General features: G+C 51.1%; 1 protein-coding gene across 5 annotated transcripts in view; it reads left to right on the top strand.

The window, feature by feature from the left end:
- The window catches only part of SMOC1 (SPARC related modular calcium binding 1), a 146,097-nt gene extending 122,340 nt beyond the window's left edge, over positions 1 to 23,757 (top strand). For 2 of the 5 annotated variants that reach the window (XM_027552279.1, XM_027552281.1), the window contains exons 8-12: positions 3,506 to 3,698; positions 4,263 to 4,345; positions 6,554 to 6,659; positions 16,962 to 17,206; positions 21,838 to 23,757. In XM_027552279.1, coding sequence (XP_027408080.1) covers positions 3,506 to 3,698; positions 4,263 to 4,345; positions 6,554 to 6,659; positions 16,962 to 17,206; positions 21,838 to 21,854 — 644 coding nt within the window. In that variant the 3' untranslated portion in view covers positions 21,855 to 23,757. The remainder of the gene's footprint in view (positions 1 to 3,505; positions 3,699 to 4,262; positions 4,346 to 6,553; positions 6,660 to 16,961; positions 17,207 to 21,837) is intronic. The other 3 variants (XM_027552280.1, XM_027552282.1, XM_027552283.1) reach the window with 2 other exon arrangements.
- The last annotated feature ends 317 nt before the right edge of the window (positions 23,758 to 24,074 follow it).

Raw genomic sequence — 24,074 nt, forward strand, 5'->3', positions numbered from 1 at the left:
TGCAATACTTGTGGGGTATATAATACTTATGGGATGATTTTATAAAGAGGATTCCCAGATGGCACAGTGGTAAAGAATCTGCCTGCCAATAGAGGAGATGCAAGAGACTCAGGTTTGACCCTTGGGTCAGGAAGATCCCCTGGAGGGAGGCATGGCAACCCACTCCAGTATTCTTGCCTGGAGAATCCCGTGGACAGAGGAGCCTGGCGGGCTACAGTCCATGGGGTCCCAAAGAGTCAGACATGACTGAGCAGCTGAGTTTGAGTTAACAAAAGTGCCCATTACTGAGCTGGGCATGTAGTAAAAACTCAGAGAGTAGTTAGCTATTATTATTCATGTTACTGTCTGTCAGTGGTGGGTGAGTTACAGATTTGGCTTTAGGTGTTCTGGTTCGGAGGCAAAGAGGGAAAAATATGAAGGTATGAGGTCCAGGGTGCGCTCTAGCGGAGAAAAATTTTTGGTTCAGAAGAAGCAGTGCTGTGTCAAAAGGGTAAGCATGGGTTTTTACACATTTGCTTTAGAATGCAGCACGTTTATGGCAGTCTACAAATGGACTGGCTGGAAAATCTTCACACCATAAAAATAAATGTACTTTCCCCTAAAAGCAAATGATTAGAGGCAACAATCTCTGTCTAGAGTTCAGCAAGACAGGCTTGATTGTCAGAGCCCTTGACCAGAGCCTCAGCTCTCCTCTTGCCTGGCTGAGTGAACTTGGGAAAATTCATGAATGTCTCCTGGTCTATAAAGTGGCAAAGGGACTTCTCTGGTGTTCCAGTGATTAAGAATCTGTCTTCCAATGTGGGGGACATGGGTTAGATCCCTGGTCGAGGAACTAAGATGCCACAGGGCAACTAAAGCCCATGCATCGCAGCCCATGCGCCACAGCTAAGACCCAACACAGCTAAATAAATAAATACATATTTTAAAAAAATAAAATGGGCTTAATAGCAGCACCTACTTCACAGGGATGAAGAGATTAGGCAAGTGAAGTCCTTATTCTACTGCCTGGCGCATGCTTCTCAGTGAATATTTGCTTTGACTATTATTAGTATAAAGAGGATTTTAGGAGAGATTTTCTCTCTGTTGGAAGACAAATTCTCTGTGTTTTCTTTGCAAATGGTTAGTACTATGATTATAAACCTTTCCTGCCTCTTTCTTAGAGAAGCACTTGGACTTGCAGAGATCATCATAAAGTAATAAGCAAGCAAGCAAACAAAGAAAAAAGTAATAAACCCTGCGTTTAGCCTTTTCTCAAATTCCACTGCTAGCCCCCTAGTTTTTCCAAGTTAGCTCGCGTCATCATTTGTATGGTTTTATTCTCCGTGGAACTCCATGCAGCCTCTATGGAAGCGGGCTGCAAACATCTCAGAACAGCCTTCAAGGACGTCCAGAAATCTGTCGACAGCCCCCAGACTACGGGTTCCCACCTCTCCTCGGCTGGCTCCTCTCCACATCCCTGCAGTCTCAGGATCCCCGACGGTGTGAAGTCAGGCCCATCATTTGCTCTGTCCCCAGGGAAGCTTTCTCCACCTCTGTTCACATCTCGCCTTCCATCTGATTTACGGCTTTAGAATGTTGGCCTGGAGGATCTTATAATTTAAAGTCTCTGTCAGAGGTTGTTACATGAACGCGGGGCCAGTAAAAAGCTGTTTTCTTTTGGTTTTGCTCATCTGTCACTTTTTTTTTTGTGGCATGAAATACGAGGTAGGAAAATAAAGTTACCCACTTGGGGTTGGGAGAGCTATTGAAACACTCTTGTGTAATCCTTTGGAAGGTGCCAGGCTCCATCCTAGCCAGGGGCCCGATTCAAAATTCTGGGTCTTCAGGCCAGGTCTCCCCAAAGGCCCCCTCTGTCCAGCAGTTTCTGTCTCTTCCCTAAGCTGGCTCTAGGGGCAGTTCTGGTGGTAGTTATAACTGGGTTTAGAATCATAAGTCTATTGTCTGTCAACTGTTCTAAACTCCTGTTCATCTAGCCAAGGAGATTCTGTTCAATTTTGCTATGTTTGCATTATGAAAACAGTAATTCCTTTTTTTTTCATTTTCCATATCAGAATTATATTTTAATAGCAAATATGCTATATATATATACCATCCAATATTTTTATGCCCTTAAGGAAATATTCCCTCACTCTGCAATGAGAATTTTTCAGCATTTTTTTTAGGAGACCAGAAATCATTTCCCCATCATCTGACTTTCCTCTAAGACAGCATTGCATCTCTGCACACCTACAGTCTGCTTCAACATCTGTCTGGTTCATATGTGTATCATTAACAGAGCCATTATTTCAAAGGCTTTGGCTCCATCAGAGTTTAGCTTCTGTTATTTTCATCTGTTTGTTCAGTGAGCAGGATGAATCTCCACATTGCTGATGCCAAATTCCTGGCTCTCCGAGTGGTACTTTTGTAACACACTGTGAAAAAGTCACGGGATACCCAAGGTGATTCCTGTCACATTCTTCACGAGGAAAGTTGTGGATTACTGTTCATGAGAGAAAGTGATGATAAAGTAAATGAATAAAAAGAGAAATAAGTAGATCAAAAACAGTGGTACAAGTTTATGATATGGTCCCTTTTATTGTTTTTTTAAAAAAACAACCTCGTGTGTGCATATGTATTTGCATATGTGTACATGCAAAAGATCCAGGGTAGGTAGAACTTAACTTTGGTGGGATTAGTGATTCTTCAAATATTTCTTTATAATGAGAAAAGAAACCCAATGCTATTTATTTTTAATAACTAAAAAAAAGAACCCAAAGCCCCACATAGTATCAACAAAAAAACAAGAAGAGGAGGTTGGGCAGGTTGACTGGTTAGGGGCCGTGGGGTACTAAAGGCCCTGGGGCACAGGGCACCTTGGGGTGCCTCAAGCTGGGCTTGACTCTGGGAAAACTAGGTTTGGCTGTTCAGACACACTGGCATGGTTTCTGAGGCCGCTGAGTACAGACACCTTCCTGTGGGAAGGTGTGTTGTGTAATGGAAGCAGTGTTGTGTAATCAACTCAGCTCCATTCAGCCTAATTTGTCCGCCTCTGATGGAGCCCTGGAAGGAGTGGGTTTGGGCCTTGTTTCTGCTTCTCTTGGGTGCCAGGCATCAGAGCATCTTCCCACCCTGAGGACGGTGACTGTGGCCCTGTCCTACGGGGTCTGGGTTTGGGAGAGTGTCCACACACAAAGGCATTCCTGCCTCAGCTGTCAGCTTGCAGGGCTGGAGCTAGGAGACATGAGCAGGGACTGTTCTGAAAACAGGAGATTCCACTCCCAGGCCAACTGCAGCTCTGATGAGGAGTAGCCCTGCCTCCCAGCGTGAATGCTACTGCAGCCTGGCCATGCAAGGGCCAGAGTGAGGTGCTCTGAGCCTCCAGCTCCTCACTCAGGGCTGGTGTGGGGACCCCGCACCCCTTGGTGATTCACCAGTCAGCCATCGTCAGTTCCTGGGGGCCAGGCCGGGTCCTGACAGGGAAAGCATAGGATTGGGAAGTCACCACGGGCTGTGTCTTTTCTTGCAGAGAAAGTTCACTCGTGTGACCAGGAGAGACAGAGCGCCCTGGAAGAGGCCCGGCAGAACCCCCGCGAGGGCATTGTGATCCCTGAGTGTGCTCCTGGGGGGCTCTATAAACCAGTGCAGTGCCACCAGTCCACTGGCTACTGCTGGTGTGTGCTGGTGGACACTGGGCGTCCGCTGCCGGGGACCTCCACACGGTAAGCCCCTGGAGCCCGTCCTGCCCTTCAGATGGACCCTGGGGCAGGAGAACCAGCTTCCTGTTAGGCTGGCGCCTCGCATCTCCTGGATTTATTGTCCTGGCCAGGTGGGAATTGAGACACTCGGGGAGCAGCATCTCTGCTCATGGGTAGAAGAGGTACTGGTGGAAAGACCTGGATCTTGGATTCTGGTCACAGGGCTGGCCTTTTCTAGCTGGGTGGCCTTGGGGAAAGGAGGTAATCTCTGTGAACCTCAGTTCACTCAGGCAGGTTATTGCCCTGCCTGAGTCACTAGGTTCTATGGGTCAAAAAGATCCTGTGTGCAGACATAAGGGGCACCACTCTACTTGAGTAGCTGAGACCATGTGGCAACATGCCTGAACGTGTCTCTGTGGGGACGCTGATGCTGGGATTGCCCTGTAGCTAATGGACAGTGTGGGAGATGTTTTTCCACCAGCTCTGGGTGCTCTAGGCTTAGAGACCACACAGATCATTGCTTGTGGAAGGGCTGAAGTCGGCTCAGGTTCCAGCCCCTCCTTACCCCCTGCCTGTCTCTCTTCTCAGCTACGTGATGCCCAGTTGTGAGAGTGATGCCAGGGCTAAGAGTGCGGAGGTGGAGGACCCCTTCAAGGACAGGGAGCTGCCAGGTAGGAGACGACACTGCCTCTTGCTGACATCCTCACCCCTTCCTGTCCCGCCGCCCCCTCATCGTGCAGAAGCAGCGCCCACCTCTGGGTCTGTTTCCTCATCTGTAAGCTGGGGTGGGGACAGACAGTGGGCAGGGGCATGGCAGGAGCCACAGGATCAGCATCCAGTCTGGTGTGTGTCCCTAATTAGTCCCGAAGCCTTAAACACATGGTTTCTCCTCCTTGCTCTTCCCTTTTTCATCTTAAAATGTAGTCCTTGGCTTAAAGGGCTTCCCAGATGGCCCTCATAGTAAAGAACATTAAGGAACGTGGGTTCAGTCCCATGGATCAGGAAGATCCCCTGGAGGAGGCCATGGCAACACACTCTAGTATTCTTGCCTGAAGAATCCCGCAGACAGAAGAGCCTGGCTATGGTTCATAGGGTTGCAAAGAGTAGGACACAACTGAAGTGACTTAGCACGCACATGTGTTGGCTTAAAATCCTACCCTCAAAAAATGCTCCAGTTTTTTCTCTAACCTAGGGTGATTGGGTGGAGAAGGAAATGGCAACCCACTCCAGTATTCTTGCCTGGAGAATCCCAGGGACAGAGGAGCTTGGGATTCTGTCTATGGGGTTGCACAGAGTCGGACATGACTGATGTGACTTAGCAGCAGCAGCAGCAGCAGCAGGGTGATTGGGACAGTGATCTGGGGACTGTGGACCCTTTTCTCCAGGGCTGCAAAGAGAAGCTAACTCTCAGAACAGGCTTTCCTGCAGGGTGTGGTAGTGTTCGTTGCCAACCCTGTAGAGTGCCTTTGCAATGACCCTTGGTGGCCCAGAACTGTCCCTGGAGTATGGCACAAGAGGCATAGGCAGGGGCCAGGGCCTCTGAAGGGCTGCTGGGCTGGGTTTCCCTTATCTACCGGGTTCTCTGCCCGTGAGTTACAATATGATTACTAAATAGTGATGTCTCGAAACACTGTAGTTTTAATCAGGTCAGTGCTGATGGGAGCTCCCACTGTTCCCATCAAGACTCCAAAGGAGAACTGAAAACAGAGGCTCTTGAAAGTCCGGGGGTTCCCAAGTGAGGTTTGTAGAAATCACTCTGTCATGAGAACAGAGTCGTAGAGACCAGGATCCCTCTGTCTAGCCATCCCTTCAACAAATGTGAACTGAGATTTCACTGTGTGCCAGGCGCTGGGTATGTCTAGTAATCAAAACGGAAGTGAAGCTTATGTAGTGTGGGAGACAGAGTACACAAATAAATGAATACAAACAGATGAAGATGGTGACAGGTACTCTAAAGGGAAAGAGTGAGGTGCTGGGAGAAGGACAGGAAGAAATCCGTGGCTTCACTGAGAAAGTGGCATTTAACCAGAGACCCGGGGGAACTGCAGAGAGAGGAGAATGAAATGATTGCTGCAGAGAGGAGAATTGTAGGTAGTGCTGAGGGACTGTTTGGGGCTGGCAGTCATGAATTTACAGGAAAACCATCTCTCCAGTGGTGTGGTGGTGTTTACACCAGCAACATGCAGCTCTGGGGGTGTGGATTTGGAGAAGGCATATCTGTGCAAAGGTTCATCCATGCTTGGGGTTTTGCTGGAGTCCCACCATGAGGAATAAACAAAGGATTTGAGAGTACTTCTAAGGGAGGGTTGATCATTATAATCTAAGCTGGCTGAGGAGAGATGTAAAAAAAGGAAGAGGTTCTTGGATAGGTAAACTGGTAGGTCCGTTGAATCAACTTTGACCTTGGATTTCTTGCATTCCTAATGCCCTTTTACCACCTGGTCCTCACCTCTGGAGTAGCCTGGTCTCACTGTACCACTTGAGTTTCCCAGCAGACTATGGACTTTATGAGGAGAAGAGCGCTGTCTAGTATATTTCTAACATATACCATAGTGCCTGAGTTGATACTCAGCAAAAATTTGTGGAATGGAAGAACGCCGAAAGCTTTATTGTCCACGTGGTCTGATGGTCCCTTGTGGGCTGTGGGGAGAGGAACTCTGGAGGTTTATGAGAATCATCTGGGGCTTCCCTGGCTCAGCTGGTAAAGAATCCGCCTGTAATGCTGGAGACCGAATCATTTGAGCTGTGGACAATTCCCAAAGTGGATTTGGCTGGATGAGAAGGACTTGGAGAGGTTGAAGAAACAGTGGTAGTGGAGGAAGCTGGTTTACTTGATCATTTACCTGGCACGTGCCTTCAGATCTCACTTTGTCTTTCAGGCTGTCCAGAAGGGAAGAAACTGGAATTTATCACCAGCCTACTGGACGCCCTCACCACTGACATGGTGCAGGCCATTAACTCAGCAGCGCCCACTGGAGGTGGGAGGTGAGAGTGCGAGCAGGACGCAGGCCCAGTGGGACCTCAGGGCCCCTGATCTTTTAGATGCTGCAGGACGCTGAGAGAGTGGGGAGGGCTTGGGTAGCACAAGGGCTGGAAGTTGATCCTTTTCCTGAAACCATGTAGCTGTGACTTTGTCCAACATTCTGCCAAAAATCTCACCACCCCTCTCCCCTTTCCAGTCCTTGGGAGTTGCTTTTCTCTAGCTTGTAGTTACCTGATTACAGGTAAGTCCAGGAGTGTCTGGGACTTCCTAGGTGGTGATAGTGGTAAAGAATCTGCCTGCCAATGCAGGAGACATAAGAGACATGGGTTCGATCAATCCATCAGGAAGATTCTCTGGAGAAGAGAATGGCAACCCACTCCAGTAGTCTTGCCTGGAAAATTCCGTGGACAGAGGAGCCTGGCAGGCTACACTCCATGGGGTTCCAAAGAGTCGGACATGACTGGAGCCACTTAGCATGCCATGCACCAGGAGTGTCTGGAGACTTCCAGCACTTTAGTCTCAGCAGTGTATGCCTTAGGGTGAGTCCAGAACGGCAGGAAGTGGGGTGGGCATGTGATAGGGACAGCAAGGAGGAAGTCTGGAGCACTTGGTGGTTTTGTCTTCTGAGGAGGCAGGAGCCACATGCCTGAGAATCCCAAGGGGCTCCGAGTGTTGGGATTGGACACTACCATAGCCAGACCCTACCTAAATCAGGAGCTGATATGCTGACCAAGGCAGTCTTGACACAGGGCCGAAATCCACCTGCTCCTTAACAACCAGCATCACCAGTGCTCACTGATTTGGGCCCATTGGGTCGGTTGGAGCATGCATGCTCAGACCTATTGAACATGCATAGCACAGCAAGCCCTGGGCTAGGGATTGGGAATCCAGGAATGTGAGGCATGTCCTTATCTTCAAAGAAGGCACCTAGTGAGAAGGAAATGGCACCCACTCCAGTGCTCTTGCCTGGAGAATCCCAGGGACTGGGGAGCCTGGTGGGCTGCCGTCTGTGGGGTCGCACAGAGTCGGACACGACTGAGGCGACTTAGCAGCAGCAGCAGCAGTGAGAATACTAGGCTGTGGACAGATGCAAACTCTGTGGTAAGTGCTAGAATAGAGGTAAAAGAACAGAGAAGGGTTTGCTCATTCAGTCTGGAGGAATCAGAGAAGGCTTCCAGGAGGAGGTGATACCTGAACTGGATTTTGAAGGACAGGTAGGACTTAGGTAGTAAAAGAAGGAAAGCCATTCTAGGAGGAAAAGAAAGAACATTGTGACCCCAGGCAAGTGCATGGCCATAGTTCTGTATGGCTGGGCTGGGGTGGATGGAAGAGGAGAGGAGAGGATGGAGAAGATGACAGAGGTGGCAGATGACGCAGAGAAGGAGGTGGGGACCAAGTCCCAAAGGGCCCATGTGATGTGCTTCCCATTATGAAGCCAGAGGGTGAGGCTCGGCAGAGCTGGGTGGTGTTCAGGTCCCTGTAGCAACAGGAGCTATCATGTGCTTGGCAGGAGTGGGCAGCCTGACTCTGAGCTTGTGGGGTTCACCAAGGAGGGAGGGCTGATTCCTCCGCACCTGCTCAGAGGCAGAACTGTCAACAGGCAAGGAGTGCCACCATGAGACCGGCCCAGGCCCCAGGCCGGCGGAAGGCTGACTGCCTCAGTGGCGATCAGCGCGACCACAGGGCATGTATCTAGGGTGGGAACCAGGACTCCCAGCACAGCTGTCAGCACTTCTGTGTCCCAAGGCAGACGAGGGCAGTGGCCCCCCAGTTTTTTTTTCTTTAAGCGTGCAACTGTTTTCATTATATTCACAAAGTAGTACAGTTACCACTAGCCAAAATTCCACAACATTTTCATCAACCCCAAAAAAAACTCTGTACCCATTAACAGTCACTCCTCAGTGGCCCTCCCCCAGACTACTACTACTGCTGCTAATTAACTTTTGTCTCTATGGATTTGCCTACTCTGGACATTTTATATAGATGGGCTCATACAGTGAGTGGCCTTTGGTAAAAACCATTATGTCCCATCATGATGAGTGCAGAGACTGCCTCGTGGATTGCCACTCTAGGAAACCCCCTGTCTGGGGTTGCTTGCCCTCAGCTACTCTGTGGTCCTGTGAGCTCTGAGGCTGGTTTGTTTTGCTCACCCTGTGAATGGGGCCAGGCCTCCCCAGCAGCAGGAGGAGCAGGGCAGATGGAGACAGTGTCTGACAGGTCGGCAGATGGGAACTGCCCAGAGGTAGTGCTCAGCCACTGGAGGTCTAAGACAGAGAGAGCTGTGTCCTCATCTCCAGGAAGAGGGACGGGAAATTATGAACAGGTGTATTCAGGATTATGGAGAAGGCAATGGTATCCCACTCCAGTACTCTTGCCTGGAAAATCCCATGGACGGAGGAGCCTCGTAGGCTGAAGTCCATGGGATCGCTACAAGTCGGACACGACTGAGCGACTTCACTTTCACTTTTCACTTTCATGCATTGGAGGAGGAAATGGCAACCCACTCCAGAATTCTTGCCCGGAGAATCCCAGGGATGGGGGAGCCTGGTGGGCTGCCATCTATGGGGTCGCACAGAGTCGGACACGACTGAAGCGACTTAGCAGTAGCAGCAGCAGCATTCAGGATTGTATACCTTTTTGCTTTTCATGATTGGAATGTGAAAACATACCTGTTGTTTCATGCAAAAATGAGTATGAGCTATTTATGTTTTTTTAGAAGAGAGAGACTAAAGAAACAAGGAGGGGACATGGCCCTAAAAATCCAAAATCTGGATCCTCTCTACTCACAGCTCTTCTGGGCTGCTGGCTCTGACCCACCCCTCAGGGAGCCTGCCTTGTGCTTGTACTTGGGTCCTAAGGAGATAGCACTTCACCTTCCATCCTTTTGCTTCTGCAGGAGGCCAGCCCTTGAGCCTTGCCTGGCCTCAGATCCAGGCAGGCTTCAGTGACGGGGAAAGCAGAGCCCAGCTGGGTCCTGGGCCAGAGGGTCAAAAGCACAGGCAGGCCTGCTGCCAGACCAAGTTCAGATGGACGCTCTGCCCTCAAATTGCAGGGGAGGACATTTTTACAGAAAATAAAAACTAAGACGTTTATAAATGCTTTTAATCCTAGTATGTCCTTAGGGAAGTGATTTTCTTTTTCTTTCCAAAAAACTCTCTTTTAGGTATAATGAGAGTTGGAAGAAAAAAAAATTTTTTTTAATATTCTTTCCTAAACATGTTTTTCATTTTAAGCTCATATGAACTTGACCGTGTTTGGTTCTGATGAGAATGAAAGGTTTGAACTGCATTTGGTAATTGTGTTACCTGGAGGCTATACTTGTAATCAAAAGACAGACAAGATGAATCGAGAAGTAGTTTAGAGATCAAGGGAGTCGGGGTGGGCCTGGGAGGGAAAAGGAGAGAGGAGTGGTTATACAGGGGGGTAGTTGGTCAGGGTTACTGGTTTTACTGCATTTAAACCCCTCTCAGATCTCTCTATTATATTGGGTTGGCAAAAAAATTCATTCGGGTTTTTCCATAATTTGTTACGGAAAAACCTGAGTGAACTTTGATGTCTACCCAATGTTTAGGAAAATCAAGCCCTAACTCTGACCGTGAACTGGCTCTGAAGGATGGTCTTGATGGCGCTCACCCTCCTTTCGTATGCCACTACCTCCCATCATTACATGCCAGCTGCTGCTGGTCCTTCTCAGGTGCTCAAACAGGCCAAGCTCTCACCACCCCAGGGCCTCCATGCCAGCTGCTTCCTCAGGCTGGAATGTGAGTCCCTTATCTTCCCGTGACTTGCCCCATTTAAATAGCACCTTCTCAGCGGCCATCCGAACGAAAGGAACAGCCCTGTCACCTTCTATCATGACACCTCTTTCTAATTTTCAGCCTAGTGCTTATCACTACCTGATGTCTTGCTGGTTTGTTTATTTATATCTGCCTCACCCCACCCAATGAAAATGGAAGTTCGGTGAGAAAAGGGAACATTTTTCACCTTCTTCCCTGCTTATTCCTGGAACTCAGAAAAGTGCCTGGCATACAGTAGGTGCTCCGTAAACATTTGTTAAATGAATAAATAGCCAGAAGGATGGGTGGGTAGATGGATGGATCTCTGTCAGGCACAGAGAGGGATGTCTCAGTGAGGCCTCTTTTCCTTGGCACACGTCTGAGGGTCCAGCAGCTACTTCAAGACTAACTATGAGGCCAAACCCAGCCCTGAAGCTCACTGCCACCAGAGCTTTACGGTGTCCTGGCTGGGCCCACAGGACTTGGGCGCTGTGTGGACAGCCCCTGGTCAGCGCTTTTCTAGGACAGAAGAGCAAAGGCAGAGGAGCAGGACCAGTGAAGAGAATGAGGGGATCCAGGCTGCCTGGGTTTAGGCCTTGGCTCTGAATTCAGGCAGAGTTGGGACTGCAAGCATGAGGTCAAGGAAGCCACAGCTGATCCCTCCTGCATCCTCTCAGGGTCTGGCAAGTAAAGCTGGACACCAGCTGGGGCCAGTGGGAAACAGTCTTATTTAGTGACGTTGGGAAGAAGGGACGGGGGGACGTTTGGGTTGAGTAGAAGAGAGGGTGTCTTTGTCCCAAACTACCACCTGTCAGGCTTGGAGATTTTAGCTTTGCACAAACTCTTACATCTCACACCCAGTGTAAGCTCTGTGCTGGGTTCTGGGGACATACAGGGATGCAGACTTGGTTCCTGGGCTGGAGAAGCTCCTGGGAGAAGAGCTGTGTAGTCAGGTGAGTGCCCTGTAAAGCCAGTGTGATAACAGAGGCAGATGAAGTCGTGCAGGCAGGGACTCGGGAGGAAGGCACGTGAGAGAAGGCTTTCCATAGGAGGTAATGTTTAAGCCACATCTTCACTTACGAATGAGACAACGTCCTGACCTAGATGGACCAGGAGTAAGAACTTCCCAGCAGAGGGACCCTTGGGATAGTGAGGTATGAACAAGGTAGGGTCTGTGGGCTTCCCTGGTGGCTCAGATGGTAAAGAATCTGCCTGCAATGCAGGAGACCCAGGTTCGATCCCTGGGTCAGGAAGATCCCCTGCAGAAGGGAATGGCAACCCACTCCAGTATTCTTACCTGGAAAATCCCATGGACAGAGGAACCTGGTGGGTTACAGTCCATAGAGTCACAAAGACTTGGACGCAAGTGAGCAACTAACACACACACACACACACACACACACACATAGGGTCTGTGGAAGGAATCATGAGCAGAGTTTTAGGCTTGGGAGGCAGGTTGTAGGAGATGAGGCTGTAGAGTTGGGCAGAGCCCAGACCCTGGTGGACCTTGTGATCCATGCCAGAGAGGCTGCAGGGAGTCATGGAGTTAGATAGGCATTCCTATGGGAGCTGGACGGGAGGGGTGTTGGATGGGGCAGGAAGGTTACAGCATCATCTGAGTGAAAGGTGATGAGAGCGTGGATTACAGATGTGGCGGGTAGGATCATCTACTGAAGTTCAAGTAATGAAATCAATAGGATTTGAAGACTCATCGTATGTAGGGAGTGGAAGAGAGAGATGTCTACTTCCTTTTCTGGCATCTAGCTTGATTTGTGGGGGAAGCACTGTGGCCCAAATTTAAAAATAGGCCAAGTGAAAGGGGTACCCATGGAAACATCTGTGGCCAGAGCCTGAGAGGGAGCAAATTGCATTGCATGTGTGTCTGACTCTTGGCGACCCCATGGACTGTGTAGCCTCCCAGGCTCCTCTGTCCATAGGATCCTCCAGGCAGGAATACTGGAGTGGGTTGCCATGCCCTCCTCCAGGGGATCTTCCCAACCCAGGGATCGAACTCACATCTGATGCAACACCTGCATTGCAGGTGGATTCTTTACCCCTGAGCCACAGGTGAAGCCCACACGTATCACTAGATGATAGCTTTTCTCAGTGAAGGGTTGATGGATCATTGAACTATGCTTTTGGTCCTTCCTCCGGCAAGAAGCAGAGCCCTCCTCCCCCTACCCCATAGATCAGCCTTCCTAGAAAAAGCCAACATCGAGAGGAGGTGGGCTGAGCTGCATGAGCCTCCCAGCCCCTCACGTGGTCCTGAAAGGAGAGGCCCTTTGTCTTGAGGCTTCCTCCTTCCTGCCCAGTGTGGTTACTTGTTGATGGTCTTGCAAGGAAGAGGCTGAGAATGTGGCTGACTTGGCATTTCCCAGCCCCACCCGCCCGCACAGCTGGTGGGGCCTGGACCCGATTCCAGATGGGGCTCCGTTGGTCTGCTTGGCTTGGCTCGTGCCTCCAGGCCATCCCACCTCACCTTGTTTAAAACTGCTTGGGACAGCAGAATCGGGCCCAAGATCTCGGCCAGCACCGGTTTCCCTGTGGTAAATGGGGCTGGCTCTCCAGCTGTGCATTGCAGCCAAGGCCTGGCCCGGCTGAGGCTGCAGAAGCGACGCAGTGAGGGCTGCAGGGGAAGGGCGGCACCTGCCGCTTCTCAGTGTGGGAGAAGACTCGGTGGGGCCAGTCCAGGGAGGGACCTGGCTCTAGTGGTTTTCCTTCTCCCAGGAGGTGGGAGGCATGAGGACGGCTACCAAAAAAGCCCAGAGGCAGGGCTGACACCAACATTTTACTGGCTCTTCATGCCATACCGGAGAAAACTTGGATCCTCTGCACACCCAAGGAGCCCTTTTAATAGAAGTGGACTTTTACCTGTAGGGAGGCCCATAGCAAGGACCTGGGTGTCACTGTTAGGTGACCTAAGGAGCCATTATTGGCTCTAATGTTGGGTCCTCAGCCCTTGCCCGATGAGTAGCTTTGATGACCCCAGCGGGGTTTCTGTGTGCACGTGTACAGGAGAGTTTGGAGTCCATGTCAGTGTAACCCTGGAACTGGGAGTGCAAGTAGCCTGTGTTTTTAAAGGATTCTGCTAGAAAGCTGCAAGAGCTGGAGGGATCAGTGGGGTGTGGCTTTGAGGTCAGTGGTAAATAGTGGGGAGCCTAGCTGTGATGGGAAGGACTCCAGCAAAGACTGTTGAGAGATTCCTGGGGCCTCTGGAGGAGGCCATCTTGCCCCACCCCCACGCTCCCCTGGGAAAATCCCAGCCTCTTCTCTGTTAACGGAGGTGCCCATCTTTCACACATGCCCACTGCCAGTTTGGCTAAATCAGGACTCCTGATAAGTCTCACTCTTAACTAGTTCTTGTATGAAGTATGGTAGTTTGGGGACTTAAAGCTGCTGTGAAGCCAGAAACCTCACTTTCAGAGCTTTGAGCCAGATGCCTTTGGTAGTTTTCTTTCTTTCTTTTTTTTTTTTTTTTTTTTTCGTTATGCTTTGCTGGAAACATGAAAACTACTCCCAGGCTCCTTCCAAGTGCTGTTTTTTTTGTCTCATCCCATCTTCTCCCAGAAGGTGCATACTTATTCTTCTAGGGCCATGTCTGGAGTCTCTTTCCCTCTAGACGAGGGTTCTTAAGTTGAATGACGTTTGGAGCATCTATTAAACCCCTAAAATCCGCGGCGTTCTGGGTGCACGTGCATTTTAGAGAGAGGGACTGTGGCTTTGTTTGTGTTCTCTAAGGGTCCATGATCTCCCCCAGGCTAAGAAATTCTTGCCTTAAATGTACTTGGAGCTTGGCCTAGACAAAAGGTTGGATTCCAAAGCAGGACCCTAGCGCTGCCCAGCTATACGTGTAGAGCTGGGCCCTGTTGTCCGGGGGAGGATGCAGCATGGGTTCTGGAAGTCAGAGGAGTTCAGAAGCAGAGAGCCTCGCACGGGCTGGGGAGAAGGGAGGGAAGAGGCAGCCTGTGGGTTGCAGCAGAGCTCTGGGAGCCAGAGGCAGGCATGGAGGGCCCCCGGAGCACCTCTCCTGGGCAAGTGTCCTCAGTGGAGGCTGGGGGTGGGACATGCAGGGGTGTAGCTGTCCGAAGTTGTGGCTGCTCCAGGCTGGGAGGTCCTGCTGGGAGTGAGGAGGGCAGAAACTTGGCTCTCCAAACCAGGGAGATGGAGAAGGGGGGGGAAAAGAAGTAAGGAGCCAAGTGACAGTCACTCTCTGGCCTGAGACGAAACTCTTAGAGGTTGTCGCCTGGGGAGAAGAGCCGCTTCTTGCTGCAGACTAGCCCAAAGGAAGGTGCAGGGACCCCCAGTCACAGAGTCGCCGAGAACCGGGCAGGCAGGCGGGAGCCCAGGAACACGTGCTGGAGGCAGCGAGCCTCTCCTGGCAGGGCGTCTGGGTGGGATGACCTCATCCCTTCCGTCTCAGCAACTGAGGCTTTATTATTCCAGCTTCTAGGTAGACATGACGCTATGCTGAGCCTAAAGGTTAAAGGAAGAGCTGCCTTTGCCAGGGGCGCTCATGGCCCCCCAAGGGAGGGGCTGAGGGGGAAAACCCTGACTCCCTCCCCTGGACGCCTTAGAAAGCTTGGAGGGGAATAACTGGAGCGCCTCCCCTAGGGCCTGTCCTGGCTCTCCTCCCTGGCCTGGGTCCTCCCTCATTTGGGGAAAGTTGGAGGCAGACAGGGTGCTCTGCAAGGGAGCTGACCACTCTCCTTCCTGCTCCAGGAGCATCCTGATAGAGACGTTTCTGGGGCCCTCCTGGTATATGCCCCGCAGGCTCGAGAGTGAATATTGGAGTGAAAATAAAGGAAGCTCAAAACCACCAAAATGCCATGCACTGGCAGAGACAACAGTCTGAGCCTTGCCTGTTTGCAAGCCGTTCCAAGCCTGGTTTCTATGACGAACCTAGCAGATTCCCCAAGAGCTAGAAGCAGACAGTCCCTCACACCTTCCTCAGGTACTCCCTGCTCCAGACATGTCAGGATGAGGTCCTGCTGGCTGATCTACTTACTGTGCTGTCTTGGACCTGGCCCAGGGTGCCCAGTGGGGCCTGCCCAAGACCATAATACACTTAATTAGGAATGGGCATTCAGCAGGGACGCCTGGCTTTTTTTGGTAATGAAACTTCTTTTTCCCTAAATGGTGAGGTCACTTGAGGGATGGCGGGGGAGGGAGTTTGCCGGCTCATTCATAGAGGAGGGGTCAGGGTTGTCCCTTCCCTCCTGGAAACCTCGGCAAATTCCAGAGAAGAACCCCAAGGCATTGGCAAGTGCCTTGAATATTTTTCTTGCTAGGTACAGCTTCAGAGTGTGCTGGCAGGTCCTGAATCCCTGCTGTAGGACCCCTGGTGTAGTCTGTCTGGTTCCCTGCAGACGATGGGCCAACCTCAGCCTCAGTCCCCCAACTGAGGGAAGGTTACCCAGGGCTTTAAACACAAGGTTGGCACTCCGTGCCAACCCTGGCAGCAGGAGCCATGGGACTCGTGTGGCTCCGTTCTCCTGGCCAGTCACCCGCTCTAGAACAGACTCATCATTGGCTTTTAAAGTTTTCAGTATAACCTAGCACCCTGAATCCTTTTGGGGAAAAATTTGAGGCATGAGTAAGTAAAATGAATGGGTAGACCTTGTGTATGTTACACGTGTGGCCGTTGCTCTTGTCATGTTACAATCAGGGACGTGTTAGATGCAGTCACCACCATGTATCTCGACCCCCAGAAAGCTTTCTTGGTTACTCTAGGTTACTCTGCTTCTTAGCAGAATTCCCCAGGTGTTGGAGTTAACATGTGGTTTCCTGGGTCTGCCCTCTCTTAAGACCTCTGTATGGAGAGACTCACCGTTAGTAGATCAGGACTCACCAGCGATAGAACCTCTCTTTGTGTCCGTCTCAATTGCCTCCTTCTCTCAATTCCTACCGCACTTGGTATCCAACAGCGATGGCCCACGGGAACTTCACACTTCACGTTGACTTGTTGCTGCCTGGTTTCACTCTTTTTGACTCTGTCTTGCCAAGACAACAGTTTGAAGCCAGGGGCTGCTCCTGCTGCTTTGGAAGCCCTCCTGGGACCCAGCCTGGACGCTGATTACGTGGTACAGGCTCCAGGCTCCCTTCATAGTCACACTCATTTGGGTGTCAAGTTCATGTGTGATGGCAGTTTGTGCGTCAGCCACACTAGGCTAGGAGAAGAACAGTTTGGATCCCTGTGGTTTTCTCAGGTGGATGAAATCCAGTCCATATGTCCTGAGCATCCCTCTTGCACAAGAACATCCCTAGCTATGGTGCAGGGTGTGGTGGGTTCACCTAGTTGGGGATCCCCCAGAAATGAACTGTCTGGGCTGGAGGCTCAAGTTGGAAAGGGTGACATGATTCTGCTGCAGGCTGAGCAGGGCAGGGAGGGTTTGGGCTTGGAGGAGCCATTTCTACCTGGCTGCCGGCAACCCTTGGCTTCTTAGCATGTGGGAGAGGCTTGTGGTGGGGCTGGTGGTTCCTGCAGGATCCTGAGCGGGGCTGGGGGGTGGGTGTCTGCCCGTGGCCCAGGTTCTCGGAGCCAGACCCCAGCCACACCCTGGAGGAGCGCGTGGTGCACTGGTATTTCAGCCAGCTGGACAGCAACAGCAGCAGCGACATCAACAAGCGCGAGATGAAGCCCTTCAAGCGCTACGTAAAGAAGAAAGCCAAGCCCAAGAAATGTGCCCGGCGTTTCACTGACTACTGTGACCTGAACAAGGACAAGGTCATCTCACTGCCCGAGCTGAAGGGCTGCCTGGGTGTTAGCAAAGAAGGTGAGTGATCGCCTGTGCTCCTGGCCCTGCAGGACTTGCCCCTCCTGGAGGGAGGGGACCAAGGGAACCCCACACCCCGACCCTGCAATAGATGAGATTCCCAGGTATGTGTTTATTTGACTACTTACTGGGAGTGCACCGTACTTTGCACTAGACACCTGACACAGTGGAGGAATGGAAGGGTAAGTTTCCTATCCTTCCACAGTCTATTGAAGAGGCAGATGCTAAAGCGTTTACATACACTGTGGTGAGCGCCATGAGGGTGTATTGGGATACACCAGGCTGCAGTGACAAGTAGGACCACACAAGTAATGGCTCAACACAGTGGAAATTAGTTCCTCTTGCCCATATAGTAATTCACCGTGATTCCAGGTCTTAGGGTGTGTGTGTGTGTGTGTGTGTAGGGGGATAGTGGAGATTGCTCCAGGTGCAGTCACTCTGAGAGCCAGGCTGAGAATGACTCTGCCAACTTCATTCTCTGACATCCAAGGTCACCCTGTGGGTCTTCTCCCTCCCCAATCAGCCGGATGGCTTAAACCCTGGAGCAGTGCCCATGGGGCAGGGTTGATGGACCAGTCCTGGAAGTGACATACATCACCTCTCCTATTTCACTGGCCGGATCTCCATCACTAGACCAACACCCCACAGTGAGGAGGGCTTGGGGCCCAGGAAGAGGAGGAGAGCGTGGATTCTGGTGGATGCCTGGTGGTCTCTGTCACGGTGCAGCAAGTGCAGAGTATTGTGGGAATATACCTAAGGCACCTACATCCGCTCAGGGTCCATCAGGCTTGGAAATCTTCAGGAAGGAAGTGATGTCTTAGCCAGAGGTCAGCCAAACTAGGCCCAGTCTAGTCCACGGCCTGTTTCTGTACAGCCTGTGAGCGAAGAGTGGCTTTTCTATTTTTCAGTTCAGTTCAGTCACTCAGTCATGTCTGACTCTTTGTGACCCCGTGGACTGCAGCACGCCAGGCCTTCCTGCCCATCACCAACTCCCAGAGTTCACTCAAACTCATGTTCATTGATGCCATCCAACCAGCTCATCCTCTGTCGTCCCCTTCTCCTCCCGCCTTCACTCTTTCCCAGCATCAGGGTCTTTTCCAATGAGTCAGTTCTTCACATCAGGGGGCCAAAGTATTGGAGTTTCAGCTTCAGCGTCAGTCCTTCCAATGAATACTCAGGACTGATCTCCTTTAGGATTGACTGGTTGGATCTCCTTGCAGTCCAAAGAATTCTCAAGAGTCTTCTCCAATACCACAGTTCAAAAGCATCAGTTCTTCTGCACTCAGCTTTGTTTATAGTCCAACTCCCACATCCATACTTGACTACTGGAAAAACCATAGCTTTGACTAGATGGGCCTTTGCTGGCAAAGTAACGTCTCTGCTTTTTAATATGCTGTCTAGGTTGGTCATAACTTTCCTTCCAAGGAGCAAACGTCCTTTCTATTTTTAAAAGGATGTAATTTTCAAAAAAGAAGACTATACAACCAAGATTGTTGTATATTGTCCGTGGTCCACAAAACTAAAATGATTGCATCTAGTTCTTCACAGAAAACCTTTGTCCAGCTGCCCTTGCTCTGGACAAATCCTTGACCAGTGAGTAAGAGGAAGCTGAGCTGAAAGGTCATGGAAGGGAGGAGTGTTCTGAACTGAGGCAAGTGAAGGGTGAGGCTGTGGAAGTGGGGAAGGAGAGTATTAGAGGAGCTGAAGGATGTCAGGGTGACTGGGATGCATGTTTAGGGGTGGAAGGAGAGGGGAGGCAGCAGGACGTAAGGTGAGAGAGTTTAAACTATATAAGGGTGATGGGAAGCTGTTGAAGGGATTCAGTCAGAGAAACGATATCATCAGTTTTGATTAAAAAAAAAAATTCTTCTAGTGCAGCGTGGGAAATGGATCGGGGGATGAGTGAGGGCAGAGACCCAAGAGGAGGCCAGAGCACTGACCAGCAGGAGATGAGGGAGGCCTGAGTTAGGGAAAACCCGGCGGGGTTGCAGAGTACTGGGGGAGGTGACTAGGTAGGACTTCAGGGCTTGGTGATTGAGTGCAGAGAGGGATGAAGGCTGGCGTGGGCAACTGGAGAGCGGGCCACTCACTGAGATGGGCAGCATGGGAGGAAGAGCAGAGCAGGTCTAGGGGGTGGGGAAGATAACAGACATGACTTGGACCTGTCAAGTTGGTTGCACCCCAAAAATTAGAGAGTCGCAGTGCAGGTGACGGGTCTGGGCTGATGATGCCAATTTGGGTAATTCTGACTTGTTTGGTGCCGAGAACTGCCTTGAAGGGAACATAAGGGCTTTTCCTTGTTCTAACCCTTGGTTGACAGGGTAAACCCAAAAGGTAGCTGAGGAGGTGGCTGAGGTACCCAGTCTTGGGATCTGGCCCTGGTTCTAGGATGTGTGACCCTGGGTGAGTGACCTGTAGTGGCCCTGACCCTGGCAGATGTGACCCTGAGTGAGTGATGCTCATCCCCAATCTGTTTCCCACACTGCCCCAGAAGAATTTTTTTTTTTTTTTTTACCAAAACTGATGCTATTGTTTCTCGGACTGAATCCCTTCAACAACTTCCCATCACACTTATATAGTTTAAACTCTCTCACCTCCTGTTGCCTCCCCTCTCCTTCCATCTGTAAACATTATCTCAGTCACCCTGATGTCCGTCAGCTCCTCTAGGCAGTCCTGTCTGATGAGGACGCCTCTCTGTGACCCCATGACTCTGAGTCCCCAGGACATGGTGCAGCATCATGGCTCAAACCCTGCTTCAGCCACAGGCCAGCTTTCACCCAAGTACAAACTACTCAACCATCCCAGATTTCCGTTTCTTCATCTGTGAGATGGAAATAAGCATAGTATCCACCTCACAGGGCCACTGTGCCGACGCACTGAGACAGGAAGTCAAAGCAGTTGTTGAAGTGGTTGAAGCATTGAGGGACCTCCGTGAAAGCCCCATAGATAATACTGTTCTTCTTCATGAGACCGCTGCAGCTGTCAGAAGCACTGATCGCACTGCATGCAGTCCACGCTCCTGATTCTCCCCTGCCATCAGGGTGTGCCTTCTCAATTCCTAACCTCAGGCACAGTGCATTAGATCCTGGTCAAATGACGAAGGGCTGGGAGAGGGATGTCCTGTGTGGTCACGTTACGCTTTGGCATACTTAGAATCTATGCCCATTTCTCAGAGCACAAGCTGGGGCCCAGTGTTGGAAAGAGAATACCCAGTGTTTGCATTGACCCCCAGGCCCACCTGGAGCACTTCTGAGCTCAGTAGGTTCGGAATCACAGAGCTCCACCAGCCCGCTGCCCTTGGTCCGCTTCCCGTGCTGGTAGTTAAGGTCCGCACGGCACACAGTAGCTAGGGGAAGGCTGAGTGTGCTTAGCACCTCAGGTCCACGCAGCTCACAGAGGCCTTCGGTCTGCCCTCTGAAGCTTTGTCAGGTACCAGGTGCGCAGGACCCAAAGGAAGCAGGCAGCCCTGGCACTTCCCAGCTCTGTAATCTTTAGCAAGCTACCCAAAGTCTCTGAGGCTCAATTTCCTCATCTGCAAAGTGGATATGATAGCGTCTGCCTCACAGTTTTGGTGTGGAGATTTAACAAGCTGGTGCCTGGTTTACGGTGAATGCACAGAAGAAATTAGAAATAGTCGAGGAACACAAGAGGCACCAGTGGTAAAGAACTCTTCTGCCAACGCAAGAGACATAAAAGACCCAGGTTTGATCACTGAGTTAGGAAGATCCCCTGGAGGAGGAAATGGCAAGCCACTCCAGTATTTTTGCCTGGAGAATCCCATGGACAGAGGAGCCTGGTGGGTTATAGTCCATAGGGTTGCAGAGTCGGACACGACTTAAGCAACACAGAGCGACACAGCCCTGGGCTGCCAGCAGCTTTGCTGGGTCTCTGTGCTCTGGGAGCAGCAGAAAAGCCACCTGGGTAGATTGTATGCGGGGACTGAAGCAGACATTGGTCATCTGGTGTCGTGCGGTGCCCTCTGGTGGGCTGAGAGGGGCTTGCACACCTAGTGGGGGGCAAAAGTCAGGTGGGGCAGGACATAGAGTTTGGGGGTGAATGTAGCTTTGGGTCCGAGGGACTGAATTTTGGGAAATGCCCCATGAATCCAGGCATTTTCACCCACCAGACTCCTCACTGGGGAGCTGACTTCCCAGCACAGTGCTCTCAGGGCTGGGTCTCTTTCTTAACTGGTCCTTCCCAGTTTATGAAGCGCAGTTATCAGGATTATTTTTCAGTGAGACTGGAGACAAGTCCTTCCATTGAAAAAACCCACCAGCTCTCCCATTGACTTGCCGAGGATGGTGCCTAACCCTGAACAGAAAAACCCTCTCGAATGATGGAATGGATATATGTATTTGGAGTCCTCACAAAAGTGTTTTAGTCGCTCAGTTGTGTCTGACTCTCTGTGACCCCAGGGACTGTAGCCCACCAGGTTCCTCCATCTGTGGGATTTTCCAGGCAAGAATACTGGAGTGGATTGCCATTTCCTTCTCCAGGGGATCTTCCAGCCTCAGGGATTGAACTCGGATTTCCTGCATTGCAGGCAGAGTCTTTACCATCTGAGCCACCAGGGAAGCCCAGAGTTCTCTTAAACCCAGCTCTGATTTCTTGCTTATTCCTCCCCTTCTCAGTAGGACGCCTCGTCTAAGGAGCAGAAAACCAAAGGGCAGGTGGAGAGACCAGGGAGGCAGGATGGATCATCAGACAGCTAACCTTCGACGTTGCCACGGCCCAGCCACATCCCATGTAACATAAGTGGTGCCCATCGTGTTTGCACTTTTAATAACTCTTATTTGTGTGTTTTCTTTTTCGGCTTCATTTTTAAACACCAGTATCTAATATCGCAGTGGGAAAAGGAAAGGGAAGAAAGACTATTCTCTTTTATTGTTAAGTTTTTGGATCTGCTACTGACAACTTTTAGGGTTTGGAGGGCGGGGAGCTTTCTGGGACTGAGAAGAAAGAGATTTATATACTGTATATAAATATATATGTAAATTGTATAGTTCTTTTGTACAGGTGTTGGCATTGCTATCTGTTTATTCTCCTCCCTCTCCCTGCTCTGAGCTGTGAGAGCTCCGGACACACAGCCCCACTCTCTAGAACCCAGGACTCCATCCCTGGCCAGCCTGAATTCCACTGTGATCACAGTGCAGACTCCATGGGTATCTTTTCTGGTGGGAGGAAGGGGCCACCTTCTGCCGTGGCTGTCAGAGCGGCAAGTCACTTGGCGGTTGACCTTCTCAAGGGAGGGAGTGGACATTGCAGGACAATGGGAGTGGCCCCTGGAGGGAGGCCTGTAGCCCTCACAAGTCCCATCCTCCAACGCCCATGTGGTCAGGCCATCCAGACCCCCAGGTGGCCCAGACTCAGTGGGTGCAGTGTTGTTGGCGCCCGCTGAACAAATTGCCCTAAGGATTTGCGTTAGGGTCCCTTGAAACATTTCCAGCTACGTTTAGCCTCTACTCCACGTAAAGCAGGAGAGGGGAGGCAGAGAAGAAAAAGACACCCCGCGGGACCTTTCATTTAGTAGTTAAATGTAATATCTGAGCAGTGGAGGTAGAAGCACAGAAGGCCTGTCCTGGTGAGTCCAGTGCCCACCCAAGGCTTCTCACCTGTCACACACCCATGAATGAGGCTTCCTGAGACAGCGCCCAATGCCAAGGTCAGACTAGGCAGCTACTTCTGCAGTCCTCTTTCTCCCCTCCTGTTCTCCAGCTCAGCGTAAGCCTGCGGGAAGAGTTGTGTCCATCACCTTGTTGGTCATTCAACCTTTTCTATTTTTTTCTTTTTAAACTCAGTACCGAGGTTCTTCCTGTTTTCCTAAACGCTCTTATGGGCTTCCAGGCTTGAGGCCAGTTCCAGGGCCAAATTCATGTTGGGCCTGTTACTTCTGCATCCCTTGGAAGTGAGGACGGAATGGCCCAGCCATGGGGAAATCCAGGCCTAGCTTCCCACAGGCGTTTTACTGTGATTCCAACGTGGACTGCCCAGCCTTCTGGTCATACCCCAGCTTCCTCTTGCCCGGGGTGGCAGGGGTGGGGGCATGCCCATCCGACAGTCATCCAACAAAGGGCGCCGGGTGATACCGAGCCCTCCTTTCTGTGAGCAGCCAGAGCGGCAGGGAGGGAGGGTGGGCAGTTTTCCAGGACTGGCGCCTTTGTGGATTACTTTTGGAAATCTGGCCGCATCTCTGTGCATCTCCTACCCCGTCCCATCCTCTGACTGGAGAAGGTTCTTGCTGTCCTAATGAAAGTCCCAGAGGTTGTGTCAGGGTGACTGGAGACCCCATCCCAACATGGTAGGATGGAACGAGAGCCCTGGCCCATCAGTCTGGACCAGAAAGCTCCGTGTGCTGGCTGGGTGGACTTTCCGGGAGACCTCCGCCTCCTTCCCTGCCCTGAAGGAAGCGCCTCCGTGAAGAAAGTTGGAATCTCCCTGAGACATCTCTCTCACACACGTGTGGAGGCTGAGTTGTGTGGTTTTCCTTTGTGAGGAGGGAGGGAGACCGTTTGTAGCTTGTTTTATAAAAAATAAAAAATGCGTAAACCTTGGTGGCGGTTGCCTCTTTCTTTGGGTGGCTTCCTTTGATGGAAAGCGTTCATTTCCTTAACGGTTTAGTTGTTTACTGTGGCCGAGGTGCCCTCCTCTCTGATCTTAGGAAGTCTGAGGGGCTAGACCAGAAAGGGAGCCAGCCAGAAGTGGCCATGAGGTGGTGCCACGCTTGCAGTGAAGACCTGGACCCCCTGGGCCCTTGCCTACAGTGCTGGAACCCTGTCTGTAACGCTTCCTCTGACCTGCCCCTGTGCAGCCAGCCCCACAAGCCATCACTTGAAAGCAGGGGATGTTGCTGGCGGTGCTTGGCGGGCAG

Source organism: Bos indicus x Bos taurus, chromosome 10 (assembly GCF_003369695.1).
Source record: "Bos indicus x Bos taurus breed Angus x Brahman F1 hybrid chromosome 10, Bos_hybrid_MaternalHap_v2.0, whole genome shotgun sequence".
In the NCBI taxonomy this organism is placed as follows: Eukaryota; Metazoa; Chordata; class Mammalia; order Artiodactyla; family Bovidae; genus Bos; species Bos indicus x Bos taurus.